Below are 16,689 nucleotides of genomic sequence, written 5' to 3' on the forward strand. Positions count from 1 at the left end.
ACTCAAACACAGAATGGGGAAGGGAAACCAATCTTTACAGCTTCAGAATTAGCAGTTAAAAAACAAACCACCAAAAACCAAAACCCAAACTCACAGATCTGGAAGGTCAAATAAATACCTGTTTGCATTCAATGCTCCAGCAGTTCTATGAAGACGCACTTTCAAGTATTTTTATTCAAGGCACTGATGTTTTCCTTCAGTCGTCTTGTTGCAATGGAAACAGGATTTCTGACACACTGGGCTGAACTGCTGTCCCAGAAGATGCTGCTATCCTCAGGGAGCCCCAGTTTCATGCTGTTGCAGCTTTTCAGCCACTTTATGACATACAAGAGAGAGATTTAAATGCACTAAATCCGCTTGGAAAGTGAGATTGGATACATGTGAAGGTAAATGCTCAAAATATAAAATCACAAATTGGAAGGGACTCCCGAGGATCACCCTGGCTCCACGTAGGACCACCCAAAATCCAAACCCTGAGAGCACAGACCCAACATTCCTTGAGCTCTGGCAGCTTGGGGCTGTGCCCACTGCCCTGGGCAGAACGTTCCAAGCATGACCACTATCTGGTGAAGAACCTTCTCCTAACAACCTTTCTTGAATGGATGGCTTTAAAACATGTCTTTCCAGTTCATCAAAAGCTTAAAAAGCAAGACCTTGTTGTTCAAAATTCAAATCTAAATTAGGAATACTTATATTCTGTACTATTAAGCCTGGCAGAGATGACACCAGAACAGGTTGCTCAGTGAGGCTGTGCATGCCCCATCCATGGAAGCATTCAAGGCCAGGATGGATGGGGATGTGAGCAACCTGGGCTAGAGGGAGGTGTCCCTGCCTACAGCAGGGGGTGGGAACTAGGTGAGCTTAGAGGTCCCCTTCCAACCCAAACCATTCTGTGAGATGGGTTGAGTTTCTCAATATTTAGTCAGAAGGAGAAATATACACTATGGAACATTGCTCTCCTGAGGCATGCTGAGTACACAGCACTGAGTAAAGGCAGACTTAGGAACTCACTTCAACAAGCATCATTTCTTCAGCTCAAAACTGTCAGCGTTTCAAAACGAGGGACCTGAAAAATTCTTCTGGTTCTTTTGCTCAACCCTAAGTACTGCAGCTGGGCAAAACAATTCTCTGGTGTGCTTGAAAGCAATGGACCAACAAAGCAGTTCACTAATCAAGAAATAGGGGAGGGACAGTGGGATGGTAGAGGGAATTATCTATTGCATAAATATCGGCCATATTTCAATCCTAGGGAAACTACTGCAGGAAAAGACAAGCCCAAAAACATAATACCTCCCATAATATTGGGAGAAAGAAAATAAAGTAAACCCAGAGACCCAAGTCACACATGGCTGTACTGAATATTTACTAAGAATGAATCCTAATCCTTAACAAGAGTAAGTGATCTTAGTGCAACACCTGCAAAACACAGGAATAGCTGGTTCTGATGGATGAGAGCAGTCAAACTTTGTCATATGAATACAACGGAGTATAAATACTAGAAATATTATTCCTAAATTCATGATCTGCTGTACTATGCAAAGACAAACGTGGCAGTCTCATTAAAATAATAGCCAGGTCTCACTTCTGCAGTGACTGCCTGTATCTCACTTTTACCACTCTGACCCCTTCCCAGCTCGGGACAGGAGCTCATACATTCTGTGACAAACCTTTTCCAATGTAAATCACTGTCATTAATTCAGACTATGACATTTTTGCCAATATGAATCAGTTGTCTGAACAGATTTTATGACCAATCCAGTAGATGGGAGTGCACAGTTACTGTGAAGAAGGGTGGGTGATAAGCTGCTATGTGTGCTCCATTTTTCTCACTCGGAATAATCGCAGCCTGAAGGACACATAAACACACACTAACTGTTACAGCATCTCTCATAAATTATACAAAGAAGAACACTTACTTTCGATTTGCAACACACAATTTCTGAGTGCACGTCTGTGTAAGTTTGGCTGCAATGTGTCTCTGAGGTAAAAAGCAGCAGCAATTTTCAGAAATGACAGACCATAGGAATGGACCTAAATCTCTGCTGTTTTCTGCTACAGTGTAAGCCATTTAAAACTAGATACATGATTAATAACTACCAAGTCAAACATTTAAGGCTCTTGTGTATGTAGGAAACCTTGTCAAGAATCAAAAATTCAAGATAATTTGAAACTGTGGTCAAGAGTGTAATGCTCTTTCCTAAAATAAGTAGTGATGGAGAAGAAAGACATGCCCCTGTCCCTTCGTTCTGGTCATCTCCCTCCTGTAAGCAAGAGATTAAGAACAAATTTTTCTTGATGATCATGCTGTTTGAATGACAAGATTTGTTCATTGGAATAAAGCAAGTGGATTAAGAATTATACATATGCACCTTTCCTCAGGCTAAGCACACAAGGCATTTACATGACGCTGTAAACCACTCTCTCATGTATTACTCATCTGATCTGAACTTGCTCTGTATCACATTACCACAGCATTACACAAGCACAATGCCCTACAAGTGGGAGGCGTGAGGCAAAATGTGAACTCTGAAGATGTGTATCCAGTAGAGAGACCCAAAAAGGCGTGAGAGAACCTAATAGAAAAAGAATCAACTTAAAATGTATGCACAAAATGCATGCCCATCAAAACAGACTTACAACCAGCATTCCTTCTCTTCCTTCAATAGAGGGGAACAAACTACAGAAAGATGTTACTGAATTCAAACTGAAAAGCTGTAAAACATTACTCTCTTCTGAAATTACATTATCTTTCTCCCAGTAAAATGAAGATTATCTTACTCTAACAAAAGCATCTCCATATATTCATTCACAAACAAAAACTGTTCTAGGAAAGCAAACACCAGAACTAAAAATGGCAAAAGCCTCAGAACTTACTTCTATTGTAGAGTGCAAGCATGACCTTTACAGATTTGCCACAGTCATTTATGACTGTATTAAGGTCTGATGCAAAACCTATTACAGTCAGTGAGAAAACACGATGTGAAAAGGCTTTGCATTTCATACTGTCACTGTAAGCTCAAAACCTGGAAGTGCTGAGCCACACCAAACGACTGGTGATTTAAAATCTTTGTATCAGGACATACTGGAAGCCAAATTGCCACACAAAGAGATAGCAGCCATCTGATTTTTCAGGATTTAGAGACAGAAATAAAATATCTTATTTTTCTAAATAGTATTTTGAAGACGCTTTCTGGTAACTGAAATATCTGTAGCTTGTACAAGCTATTCTGTTTGCCTGTCTGCTCACATTCGTAGCACTTGTTGCTTTAGTGTAAGAGCACCTTGTAAACCCTGGAGAAAGCAATGGAAATAGTATCCCTTTTGGAGAATAGAAGTAAACAACATAAGCTCTTAAAAAGCACATTATTCTAATTATAGTGTTCAAATGATGCTATGACTGAAACATAAGGAGGGAGTTAGTGAATGTGTACACTATTTCGTGGACAAACAAAATAGTGCCAGGCTTAATGTGATGGATGCCAGTCGTGGTGAACACACAGAGTGAGTGAGGATCAGAAAAACCCCAGTAACTATATCAGGGAGAGCTGGAGCATGCTGATAATCAGCTGCTCCTCAGACAACAAAGGAGAACTATTGTAGCAGTGTCCCCATGTGAAAGCCACGAACAGAGTAAGAAGCTCTTCCTTTTACTCTAAAGGGATTTAGGATTCACAGGATGCAGGTGGGGAAAGCATTTTGGGGCATTCATCTTTTCTTTGTAAATCATGGAATCACAGAATTGTAGGGGTTGGAAGGGAACTCTAGAGATCATTGAGTCCAATGCCCCCGCAAAGCATGTCCCCTACAGCAGGCTGCACAGGTAGGTGTCCAGGAGGGTCTGGAATATCTCCAGAGAAGGAGAATCCACAGCCTCTCTGGGCAGCCTGTGCCAGTGCTCCGTCACTGCACTGTGAAGAAGTTCCTTCACACTTTGGTGCAAAACTTCCTATGCTCAAGTTTATGGCTGTTTCCCCTTGTCCTGTCTCCACAGGACCACTGAAAAGAGGCTGGCCACATCTCTTCAACTCCTACACTTATTTACAGACGTGAGTCAGATCACCTCTGAGTCTTTTCTCAAGGCTGAGCAGAGCCACGTCACTCAGCCTTTCCTCACAGAGGAGCTGCTCCAGGCCCTTTATCGTATTTGTACATAACAAGACAAATGTATTTTTGAGATGGTCTCACACCTTCTGCCTCTCTCAGCAAATCCATTACACTGCAGCAACAGGGAATGTCTGAACAACGGTATGAATTTGGTATGTCCCTAGTTTGTGCTGGATACACTCCTTGTTTATATAGGATTCACTCAACTGCCTTAAAGGAGAAATAAAATAATCAAATACACATTTGTACAGTTTTTCTTGTAATGCAATTACTTAAAATTTGGCTATGAATAACTATTTAAAGGTCCTTTAAAGTCTGAGAGTGGATGCTAGCTGGATGCTTATGCAATGGTTTTCCTACTATCTACTACCACTCCTTCCCAATCAGTTTACAGTGGTTCTGAATGTGCCTGCATATAGTAACTAAAAGTTGAATCTTGCAAACAAATGTATGACCCTTGAACACACATCGACAGATGCATATTTAGATAGAAAATATATCTACAGTACTGTATTTCAACATTACACACTGAACTTCAAGTTAGGAAGACATGGCCTTTCCCTATAGCAATTTTTAATTAAAAAATGTGACTTAGATTAGATCTGTTGTTTCTTTTTTTCCTGAGTACCAGAACAGAGGGCAGAATTTTATGATCTTGTCCAACAGAAACAGATTTCTTCTTATAATTTCCAACTAGAATTATATTATATTGCTCTATCTGCTGACTTATACACTCAAGGTAACTTCAAGAGTTTGATTTGTTATTCTGAACTTCTGAAACCAACATTTGTTTTTTTCTTTGGTAAGTAGCAGAAAAACTGTGAGCTAGCTGCAAGCTGAGCTAAGGTTTCCTGGCTACCATCCAAAGCTAAATAAACACACACAAAAAAATCTGAAGGAGCTGTAATAAAATGTAAGAAATGATTAACGCTCCAATCAATCTCTTTAGCTTCATCCTTCCAACAGCATTTGCAAACCGTGAACAAAGCAGCAAAGCTCTGTCCTTCTTCTGAACAGCATATGAGATTGTGAGGCCTACCCAAAGGAACTGAAGCACTGGATTGGAAAAAATGGCTTTAAAACAGCAAACAAACAAAAGAAACACGAGAGAAGTTGTAGTCTGGTCCTTGCCTTGCTGACAGGTGGTGAGATGATCACCATTTCTGGTACTAGAGAACTCACAGACAGGCTGACACTTCAACAGAGGGAAAAAACACACCAATCCATTATGGTCCCCATAAAATGAAAACCCTTTAAGTTCACAACCAACACGTCAGTCAACTTTTCAGAAAGATCAGCAACAAGTCATACTGGGAAATAACTGGCAGGTCTCAGGAACCATGACGATTACCTTAGAAAAGACCATCTAAAAATTCTTCCACTACCATACTTCACACTATGTGCAAAAATACTATCTTCCCCCTTAAAAACAAATTCATCTTCTTAGAAATGATCCTCATAATCACTGCACTGTCCCTAAACCAGCTGCCAGTTAAGCACTGTGGAAATCCTTCCAAGTTGGTAAGACACATCCTCCTGTATTCCTGGTACTCACTATGGCAAACTGATCAACTTTTACTTGCAAAACATTTCAACACCAAAGGCAAAGTGGTGGGAGGTGGTTTCAAAGCCTTTCACTCAAAGATGAAATCATCAGTTTTATAGAAGAAGGTCAGAACCTCCAGACATGCTATTATCACACATACAGCTCTCATTCAGAGGCCATGGTTAACAAATGAGTGAGTGGACAAACAGTGGCTTCAAAAAACTCTGAATCAAACTTCAAGAGGGTACCATTCCTCTGAGCATTTCAAGTTTGCAAGAAAGAAGTCTTCAGGAGATGTTGTACATTGAAACTGTAAAAGCGAGAAAGTGATTCATCTGCTTGAAATGGCTGACATTTAATTTTTGCAGTTTAGATAATCAAACATTTTCTACCACTTACCACAAAATGTAAGTCAGTACATATTAGAAAGATTCCAGCATGGTTTTATCATTTTTTTTTCATTACAAATATACATATACATCAGAGAGGCACATTCTTTGTTAGAAATCAGTGTGATTTTTTTGGAGGAACTTGAACACTTCCTTCACAGGAATATTCCCATGAAGCTGTGCCCTTCATATAAGGCAGTCAAATTGAGTTAAGCAAAGCACTCAGCTTAAATAATATTAGAGCTACACTTAATTTAAGATGTATTTTCAAAACGTGTGTGCCATAGATGCTGTTCATAAAACCAATCCAGGTGCTTCCTTTGCAGCCTCAAGAAAGAAACTGTTTTGACATTCTGTTAAGATTGAAGGGCACCAAAGGAATCTGTAACTGTTAGTCCAAAGCAATCCAATGTAAAATTTAAAGAACTTCTTACAGTAACATCACAAAGCAATATTAACTTCTTCAAAAGGACTTGTTGCTCATTTATTAGAATGGTGCATGTCTGACATTGTCACAACTGGCAACAAAGTCCAGAGCATCACAATATCATTGCTGCTACTGTAATGAAAAGAAGTGAGGTTGTGATTATGAATTTTCCTGTTAAACCAAGAAACTCTACGTCATTTTACCAAGCACTAGTTAGTTACAAATGAATGTGTTAGCTCGACTTGAGTCAAACTGCCTTGAGTTGTAGTTCCTATCTGTAAAGGCTGATTGAATGAGACTCCTTTCATCATGCAGGCACTGCTATCTTTACTGCAATAGTAGAGGCACGCTTTGATAGCTAGGACAGCCTCAGCTGATAGACAGACTCTTGGCAGCTGAAAGGGAATGACAGTTTGACAGGAAACATCCTTAATCTCTCCAGACAGATTCTGTCCTTGAAGCAGCCACGAATTACCATCTGAAAAAGAGCAACAAGTTCAATCATTACATTTACCACACCTAAAACTTACAGAAAACACTAATTTTACCTATATATCAACAGTCTTCCTTTAGCGATCATTTAAAGACAGAAAGATCCACAGCTTTCCTTCTCACCTGTGGGTACATACACAGCACACCTTTGTTAAATACAGTTATCTGAAACTTGTCCTATACACTCTTCAGATGATATGTATTTTTTTTTCTGAGATACATAAGCAAAACTCTCTGAATTAGTGGGCTGTTTATGTTTTCATCAGAGGTCTGATACTCCAGGTAAGGGAACTGCCATAAATGCAGAGAACTGCAGGTACTTTATGACATTTCCAAACAGAAATGCTGGCTTTACAAAGTGCTATGCTGAAATTTACCCATGTTCAGACAGTTACAACATAACTGGAGTTTCACATTTATTTAAGAGTTGTGACCAACTGTACAACAAACAGTCACTGCACCGTTCTCTGCACGGTACACTGAAGTGAGATGGATGAAGTGCTCTTTCTGGTATTTTTCAGAAAACACAAAAGTTGGCTCTAGGAGTTATGAGCATGAAAAGAATTGTCAAGTTTAAGTTACTCAACTTTCTCCAGTTTTACTAATCCTTGAAACTCTGACATAGATCCCCACCTCAACAATATTTAGAGATTTCGCAGGCCAAAAAGTGTACGGACCATCCTGGAAATATTCTGTTGGTGCTCTAAAGGCACAGACTGTGGTGAGAAACTACCTAAAATCATGAGGCATAGAAACAAATTGTGGTTCCTGTACTATATTTGTTGAATGCTTTTAAAAACAATCAATTTAATTAAGCTATCAGATGGAGAGTTAAGACACTTTGAAAGCCGGCCAAAAAAACATGTGAGTCAGAAAATGAGATGTTTAGTTTCAGATCACTTTAATTGCACCTACAGTCTGTAATGACTATGAACATGTATTTATCATTGTAAAAGCCAATATGGCATGCAAATTCAGGCTGAGTACAATCACTAAAACTCAGCACAACTTTAGAATGTAGCAGTGTCTCAGGAAGGAGAACATCAGACTTAAAGCCAATGAGCCACTCCTGAGTAAGCTGTTAGCCAGGCCAAATTGTGTTAACACACACAGGACGTGTGAAAAACGTGGGTTACTGTGTAAATGGTCCCTCATATGGTATTTCCATATAAGAGTTTTTACTTTGCAATGGTACTTCCAAGGGCACTGATAGACATTCCCTCCTGAGAGCAGCTGCAACACTGGAAAACATTGTCTCCAAACACTCACTAATGGTCACCCTTTGCAAGAAGGTTTTTCAGATAACCTTACTATTTTTGTACTGAAGAGAATTTCAGGGAACACGCTCACACATCTGGTCTACCAATCACGACTATGGACAAAGCAGTGTCCAGAGCAAGGACTGCAAGGAGGAGTACAATTAAACCATTTCAGTCACATGCAATATGAACGTGTTCCATGTGTTCTTTTAAATTACTTATTGAGAGGGATTAATTTACACTCAGGACTCCCATTTCACAGTAATCATGATGTGAAGTTACAGAGTGTCCAAAGTCACACAGAAGAGGAGCAAAAGCACCTCCAATAAACACCAATCATTTCTGCTTCCCTGACATACTGTAATTTAATTCTGCTATAAGGTGTGCCTTATTATGGAAATACTCAAGCACAGATAAACAAACACCAATTAACAACAAAGTAAGTTCAAAGTGGTCAGGTACAAATGTACCTCAATGTTTTGAAGAGACAAAAGGGAAAAATGGAGTTCCACTCTGGAATATGATTCAGCTTCCAAGAAACCCAGAGGCAGGTAATGAGACTGGAATAAGCCATTCATGGAGACAGAGTGAAGAGGACAAGCATCCGAGAAGGGAAAACCTCAACTGTTTTATGAACAGAACCTCTGCACACCCTCACTGGCAGTTTGTTTCAAGGAAGTTTCACAAAAATGAACACAGCATGCATTAATTCAAGCAAAAAGCTGCATGCAGTCTTCTGGAGTACCAAATGCTTTATTTATTTTGATTGTCTGGTTTTGGTTAATTCTACCCACTTCAGTTTTCAAATGTAGCAACACTAAATGGCATTCAGTAGATCACAGAGTAAGTAATATAGCAACTGGGAGGGACGTTTCGGTTCATCAGTCTGAGATCTCTTATATTACATGCATGTAAAGACAAAATAAACTTCTCATCTTATCTACTTCCATCCAACCAATGAAACTATGAAAGCACTTTACCTTCTGCTGTGATAAACCAAACATTAGGTGCTTCTTCATTCAATTTTGAATCTGGAGGGAGAGTCAACTTCAACAGAAAATGAATTATCTGACCAGGAGCTGCACTCAGTGAAGGAAGCTGAACGTTTGGTGAAGATTTAGGCAGTTTTGGAAGGTTGGCTGTTTGGTCCTTTTGCACAGCAGTATCATCTGTGACATCGCAGGTTTCTGGACTCAGGATAGGCAACTATCAGTAGAAATCAAAGTATTAATTTTCCTTTGTACTGGTATAGCAAATACAGCTTTCAAAACACAAGCTCACTTTCACAGCTGACGCATGGAAACACAGCTACTGTACTGAAACTTACTGATAGAGTGCAATAATACTGCAAGAACAGGCAGAGAAAAGGAAGGACAAAGTGACTTCTTAAATTAAAAGGATGAAACTGACTGACCCCTAGAAAGATATTTACTATTAAAATCATAAAATCCATAACTGTTTTACAATAACCACTACTTTCATTAACATTTTAACATTTCCATTATAGTCTTATTTGGAGAAAAATTTGAAGATACTTTTTCCTCATTGGGTGCTAAACTGTATCTGCTGGTAATTAAATCCAAGAATCTAATTACGCAGATTACACAGCAAAGTAAACAGCAATTTCCAAGAAAATGCACCAAGATGTTGCACGGTATGAACATGTAAACACACATGAAGCTTGCATGCTGTGAAATGCAAGGAAGTCACTAGGAAACAGCAGGACAATTACATCATCCATTTACGACAACACTAAAACGTGGAGCCATTATAAGATGGACAGCAGCACCAATCAGTTCTGCTTTCATGTTTACAAGCACACTGAGTGCTGCTGCATTTGGAAGTGGATTTCATTTGGCAACCTGAAAGCCCCAAGTGTCTGCAGAGCACAAACTAATACCTCGTGATTTAACTAAGTTTAGAGGTTGAGCACCATAACAGTAAAATCAAGGCATCACTGTACACATTTTTGCCAAATTTGGAAGAATTTGGATCTACAAACTTTAAGTTTTGGAACTACAGGAGAGTGATGACAACACCTCTGCTCTCCCCATAGGAGCTGTAATATTACAGAAACTATTGTTAACTTTTCTCTACAGGTAACTGTCTCAAGCTAGTGTTTCTGTACTTCATATTCTCAATATTGCACACATTTTTGGTATATTTACAGATCAGAAACACAGATGCAGAAGTAGAGACAATAGTGTCAACAAATTCAAGACCTATTACAAACTGTGGGGAGAAAGTAAGCTATTGCAAAATAAGCTACAGAGAAATACACCAAGTACAAAGGCTGAAATGTACTCTGTTGTACAACAGTTTATGCAGTAGTAAAGATAGAATAGCAGAAATATGGCAAAAATGACACCTCAGATTGACATCTCATCTTTGGCATAGACTGTGTGTCACAACTTCAGTCAATGACCTCCACAAACGTCATGACTTAATTACAGGACCTGCTAATTGATTTCAAATTTCCACTCATTATCAAGGAAATTGCTATTGCTATTCTCTTCATACTGAAAAACTGGGCTACGCTATTTAATAGCTCATATTTCAGTATTATTACTTAATAGAGGATAATCACTTTTTTTTGTGCAAAAGCTGCCTTTCAAGGGCTAGGACTTCCAACAAGTTATGCCCACAGATGATGTGTTTGTCAGAACATCACAAAACGTAATGTGAATACAGTTACCCAGAAGTTTATCAGCTGTATGATTTTTCACACCATTCGCCAAAGTCTGCAAGAGTAATTTGCACCAAGAAACACCACTGTCAGCCTGTTCAATAAATATTACTTGCCATGGATAGAATTTTTGTTTCCAAATCCAGCACTTTAATCTGATGATTATTTGTGTCTGCCACATACATCAAACGGCCGTTCTCTTCGACACACAAACCTCCTGGTTCATTGAAGGTCGACTGCGTGAAGCTGGAGCCAATAATATTGCTCGCTTCTCCCGTGCCTGCCAGGGTAGCACAGTTCTTCATTTTGGGATCTACAACCTTAATCTAAGATTTAAAAAAGACCAAAACAAAAAAAAACCACAACACTTTCTGAAAAAAAAAATCACCAGAATTTAGAAGTTGTGCATTATGTTCTACCCCACATTTTCAGAAGCCAGTGCTAAACTTGATTCTCCTTGCTAACAAGTGTGTGTCCTAGAAGATAGGTTATCGTATGTCACCAAAAGACACCTCCCTTCTTTCCTCCCAGACTTCATTCAGTTCTCTCTACTTAAAGGCACACATCCCTTTGGTGTGAACATATGCTGAATATGTTTTTTTTTCAGTATTTGTTGCCATTCTGAAAACATTTGCAAAATAGTACGATGACAAAACTGGGAGGCTAATTTTTAATTATGTTTTTCTGAAAATTGATGAGTTAATAATTTTTCTTAAAGTAACAGCAAAAAAGTTGATCTGTTGTAATGCTTTAAACAAAATGCCCCTGAAATATTAATAAGTGTTTATTGAAACCTACCTTAGTCTTCAAGTAAAAAAAAATTACCTGCCTTTAGTGCATTTAATCAGTGTACAGCTAGTAACTAAGGACATGAAAACTTACATATCAGATAAAACGTCTCATCTCTGAATTCCAAGGAGTAATTCAAAGCATGGGTGACTTTTCTGAGGAAAGAGCCAGTCCTCTTGCCCTCCCAGTTTTATCAAACCTGCAGTGTTCCTGAATAAGCATTCCTAGTTGTTTTGCCACAGTTCAGCATCTTTAGAGAGATATAACTTGGCACAAAATTGACCTTCCCCAAGGGGCCATCATATCAACACAGCAGCATATGGCAACAAAACAATGGGTAAAGAGAAGGACCCATAAAGGAAGGAAGGAAGGAAAAAGAACCCACAAAAGAACTCTTATCATTTGTTTCTTCAGCTCGGCCAAGCACAATCTTCATACATTCTGAAAATAATCTTACAGTAATAAAAATTGTGAAGTCTGTATATATCAAGCTACTACAAGTTTACCTTATGATTATAGGAATCTGCCACATACAGTACTTTTCTTTTCTTGTCCCACGTTATTCCTAGGGGATGCTGCAGCTTGGCATTTATGCCTGCTCCATCCACATCACCAAAGGCAAACAAATTCTGAAGAAGTACATTAACAAATGAAATTATTTGATTGTTCAGTGCTGGCATTAATTTAAATGGCTGGAATTAAATGGAAATTTACTGACAAAAAAAAAAAGTCAAGACAACTTCCAAAAAAGGAAACTGAAAACTAAGAAACAAGGATGCTAATGATGGAAATGGAAATTATCACATTTAAGTTATCAGTATGAATCCAGCTGGCTTTAGCAACCACGCAATGCAGTTTCTGTTCAGCTGTCTTATCAACAAGTCAGGTTATTTTGTATCTGAGGAGCAACAGTCTGCATTATAACCTGAGCACCACAACTGGCACACATTTGCATTCCAAGCAGTGAAGTTAAGAAACTGATGGCCACAGAAACTAATTTACCCTCTCACCCCAAAAGTGGTTCCTCCAGGTCAGGCTTGAGGAATATTAGTAGGGCAGTGTGGGGAAGTTTGAAGTGATTACCAATGGATCTCTCTCTCCTCCTACAAGGTGCTTCACAGCTCCATCTTTCAGAGAGATCATTCGCACAGTGCTGCTCTCACTGTCTGCTACAAAAAGGCAGTTCCACGGCTCTTCGGAAGCCAGAGAGAGCCCAGAAGGTTGTGCAAAGCCAGCCTTATGAGGGTATGCATTGTTTCTGTTCTCTTCATTTCCACTCCCAGCAAATCGAAGACAGACTCCTTTCTTTAAATCACTAAAGAAAAACAGTACTTATCTTCAAGAACAAGTCTGACATACTTCAGACGTTAAATATAAACAGAAAATACAGGAAGAGAACTTGCGAGTTATAAAAACAACGACACTGTTACAGCACACGGAATTACTCTAAGGCTTTATGCTATCTTTTAATTCGACTTGGCTTATCGTCCACCACTGGATAATCCAAATGGAATGAGAAGTAACAGAATCATAGAACTGTAGGGGTTGGAAGGGCCCTCCAGAGATCACCTAGTCCAACCCCCTGCCGAAGCAGCTCCCAGCCCTGGTTGCAAAGCTAGGCATTCAGACGGGTCTTGAATATCTCCAGAGGAGACTCCACCACCCCTCTGTGCAGCTGTGCCAGTGCTCTGTCATTGCACTGTGAAGTACAGTTGTCCAACACTCAGTTGTACAACGAAACCTCACCAAGTCATACAGCTTTTTAGCATAGGTGGCATATTTCATTTCCTCTAACAGATGTGGGTAAAAGCATACAGACTTTGAAGGACACAAGCCTTTTAAGTCTGAACAGAAATAGCAACCTTTAAACTAAGTACAGGTGGAGGTAAATTAATTTAATTGGTTTATCTGTCTCTATGGGGTTTGAAGGCTAGTCATCCAGACAAACAGCAGGTTCACATGTCTCTTACTGGAACTGCTTACCTTCCTTTTGGAAGTTTTCCACCTTCCAACATCAGTGCCCACACCTGATGAATGCCTGCCATTGCTATCCATAAAACGTCATCTTCCTGGGTCCCTGAAACTTTAAAAAAGTATAGCTCTGTAAGAACAGATGAAAAAGAACCAAAAAACAAAAACCACCCTCTGTAAATATGTCATAAAACAAATAAGCCAACACACAAATCCCCACTACTCCAGCTCGCTGTTTTCCACAGGGAAAAACAAAAAACAAGCAAACAAGCCACAGAGCAAGAGAGCAAGACAATGTCTCTCATTCACTAAGAAATCTGCTTTGTTCTTACATTCTCTTCCCAAAGATACAGAATTATCTTTTTAATATCTCTGTCTGGTAAAGACAATACTTCAAATGGGATTTGCTCTATGGAAATTCTGCTATTGGGTCCACATTTTGGGACTGCATGTTAACAAACATGTATGTGTTTTTCCTGAGCACGGTTTTGAGGGTGGGTTTTCTTTGTTTTGTTTTAAACTAAGGTAGTGACAAAATTGGACACTACAAAGAGCTATTCAAAATTGTTTACAGGCCTTGAGAGGGATAACAAGGACAGTACCTTTCAGATCAAATGCTCATGTTAATTCCTGGTCATTTATCCTGAAAATTTGGCTATTCTCACTGTACTGCACTTAATTATGACACTGAAACCAGTGGAGCACTAATGACAGTGAAGATAGGGTACACAGTGTTTTCATCATAATGCAAACTGATGCTGTCCAGTCACCAGGCTGTACTCCCTGTGCACACACACACTTTATTGCACACAAAAGATGCAGAGTGACACAACAGTGGCATTCTGATCAAGTATATATTGAGCATCTAATTTTTTCCACTGGTAATATTCACCAGTCCAAATCTGTAACATTAATATATCACAAATAAAGTGACAGAAAAAGGAAAAGAAGAATATTCAAGTGCTCTATGGCTCAAAATATATCACATTACATAAGAAATAACACATAAATACCCCTGTAGTTGTGAAAAGCCCGTAGAAAAGTTACTTCTCTTAGTGTTTTCTGAAAAGGCTAAGGAATAGAAAAGTCTACTGCATTAAAATGGGGACAGTTATCTTTCTGACACTGTACTGGTTCATACACATTGAATGCCACTCTTTGATTTAGTCTGACACAACATGAAAAAGGTTTTCTAAATGGATGAAACAGGTTTAAAATTAACTACTAGCTTGTCAACAGAAAAGTACTTCTCAATGGCTCACAGATATTTGCAACACATGTGAATAAAGCAACGCACATCTCACAGCTATTCCTGCAAACAACCCCTGGGACCAGCCCTGGCTCCCTCTCATTTGAAAGTTTCAAAATAAAAGCAATTGTACATAAAATGCTTGCCAACATCGTAGATCTGTGAAGTTAGTCCAAAGCGATCTTTCTAAAATAAAATTGCCACTATTGCCCCAACTGATATTCTGCTGCTGCCCCTTCAGTCCCAAATCTGTCTTTGCACTGCAAACTCCAAGCAGAAAAAAACAGCATCCCATCTCCAGCATCAATTTCCTCATTGTGAGCCCTCTGAGGAGTAGTGCTGGTATGACTATAATGCAGTTTGGGTTCAGCCTTTCCTGTTTCTTGGATGAAGATACAAATTTCCAAGATGGTGATCAAAGGAACTCTGCTGACCCTCTCCTGCACTTCCACACAGCTCCATTTTTTTAATGCAAAGCGGAGTTCCAAGAATAAAACTCAGGCTTCCAAAGTACCTGAATGCTTTTTTTTTGAGATGGAAGGTTTGCAAAACGAGTTGGAAAACAAATATTTTATGAATCATCACAGACATTACCAAAGCACTGGTAATACCAGTGCCCTTCCCCACACACCTAACAAAACCCCCCCAAGCACAGAATCCTTTCTGGTTCCAGCATGTTTCTAACAGATTTAATTGAGAAAATGACTATGACATTTCAATACTTCCTACATACAGTACATAATCAACTTCCAGGATCTTGTATCTCTGCGGCACAGTTTGCATTTTTCAGGTGCTGTAGTTTTGAGGATCAAGGAAAGAACAATGTTAAAATCAATGGCTGACTCTGCAAGGGAGCTTTTCATCTTGCTGTGCTGCACAGTTCATTCTGAGGGGTGTAGAAAATGGCTTTGTTTATTATTTAATATTCACTTCACCCAACAATTAAGAGAAGGAGTGAGATTAGAGCTGAGCACTTCAGGAAATTCTTCACAGTGAAGGTGACCGAGCACTGGCACAGGCTGCACAGAGAGGTGGTCTCTCTTCTCATTCTCTCGTCAACTTCTGTGGAGATGTTCAAGGGCTGCCTGGATGCCTACCTGTGCAACCTGAGCTAGGGAGCTGCTTTGGCAGGGGGGTTGGACTAGGTGATCTCTGGAGGTCCCTTCCAACCCCTACAGTTCTGTGATTCCGTGAAAATTCTATTCCATAATACCCAGTTTCTGTAATTCCACCCACTGCTGCTCCCCTGTGACAGCTATAAGGCTGAAACATAAATAAAGTGTCTCACGCTAATTCTGCACATCAAAAGGCTTATCAAACATGAGATACAGGGAAAAAGGATAAATATTAATTTCAAATTTTACAGAAAATGCACGATCGATACAGATAGGATTCCTTCTTCATCTGGAGATCAAGAGAGGAAAAGTAAATAAGAACTCCGCAATCGCTGTAACAAATATTTTCTTCTGGACAGTAGTTAAAACAAATGGAATGGATAAAGCACAGAAACAGTAGAAGCACACTGAGTTGTGGAAAATATGTCAGAGTTTTAATAGAAAAAAAAAAATTACACAAAAACAGAAAAGCAAAACCAATGCCAATGGCCGCACAGAGAACTTTTTTTTTAATCACACAGTGGTCTGACAGTACAGAGTTTAATGCTATCTGTACTGAAATTAAATCAATCAAAAAAGCCTCAGACTCTTATTTAAGGCTAAAGCAGTTTGGGGACACACCACCACTGTCATCCTTGTATTGTTCTCGTGGGATCAGGGAA

General features: G+C 39.2%; 1 protein-coding gene across 1 annotated transcript in view; it reads right to left on the minus strand.

Annotated features, from left to right (window-relative positions):
• Positions 1–5,894: 5,894 nt before the first annotated feature.
• NHLRC2 (NHL repeat containing 2) overlaps positions 5,895–16,689 on the minus strand; it is a 35,576-nt gene continuing 24,781 nt past the window's right edge. The window contains exons 6-11 of the mRNA XM_065746031.1: positions 13,676–13,775; positions 12,776–13,007; positions 12,199–12,321; positions 11,020–11,229; positions 9,198–9,423; positions 5,895–6,944 (exon numbers count right to left, since the gene is read on the minus strand). Coding sequence (XP_065602103.1) covers positions 6,676–6,944; positions 9,198–9,423; positions 11,020–11,229; positions 12,199–12,321; positions 12,776–13,007; positions 13,676–13,775 — 1,160 coding nt within the window. The 3' untranslated portion in view covers positions 5,895–6,675. The remainder of the gene's footprint in view (positions 6,945–9,197; positions 9,424–11,019; positions 11,230–12,198; positions 12,322–12,775; positions 13,008–13,675; positions 13,776–16,689) is intronic.

The sequence above is a fragment of the Cyrtonyx montezumae genome, unplaced genomic scaffold, assembly GCF_038088225.1.
Source record: "Cyrtonyx montezumae isolate F1298 unplaced genomic scaffold, pur_monq_1.0 scaffold_4, whole genome shotgun sequence".
Lineage (NCBI taxonomy): Eukaryota > Metazoa > Chordata > Aves > Galliformes > Odontophoridae > Cyrtonyx > Cyrtonyx montezumae.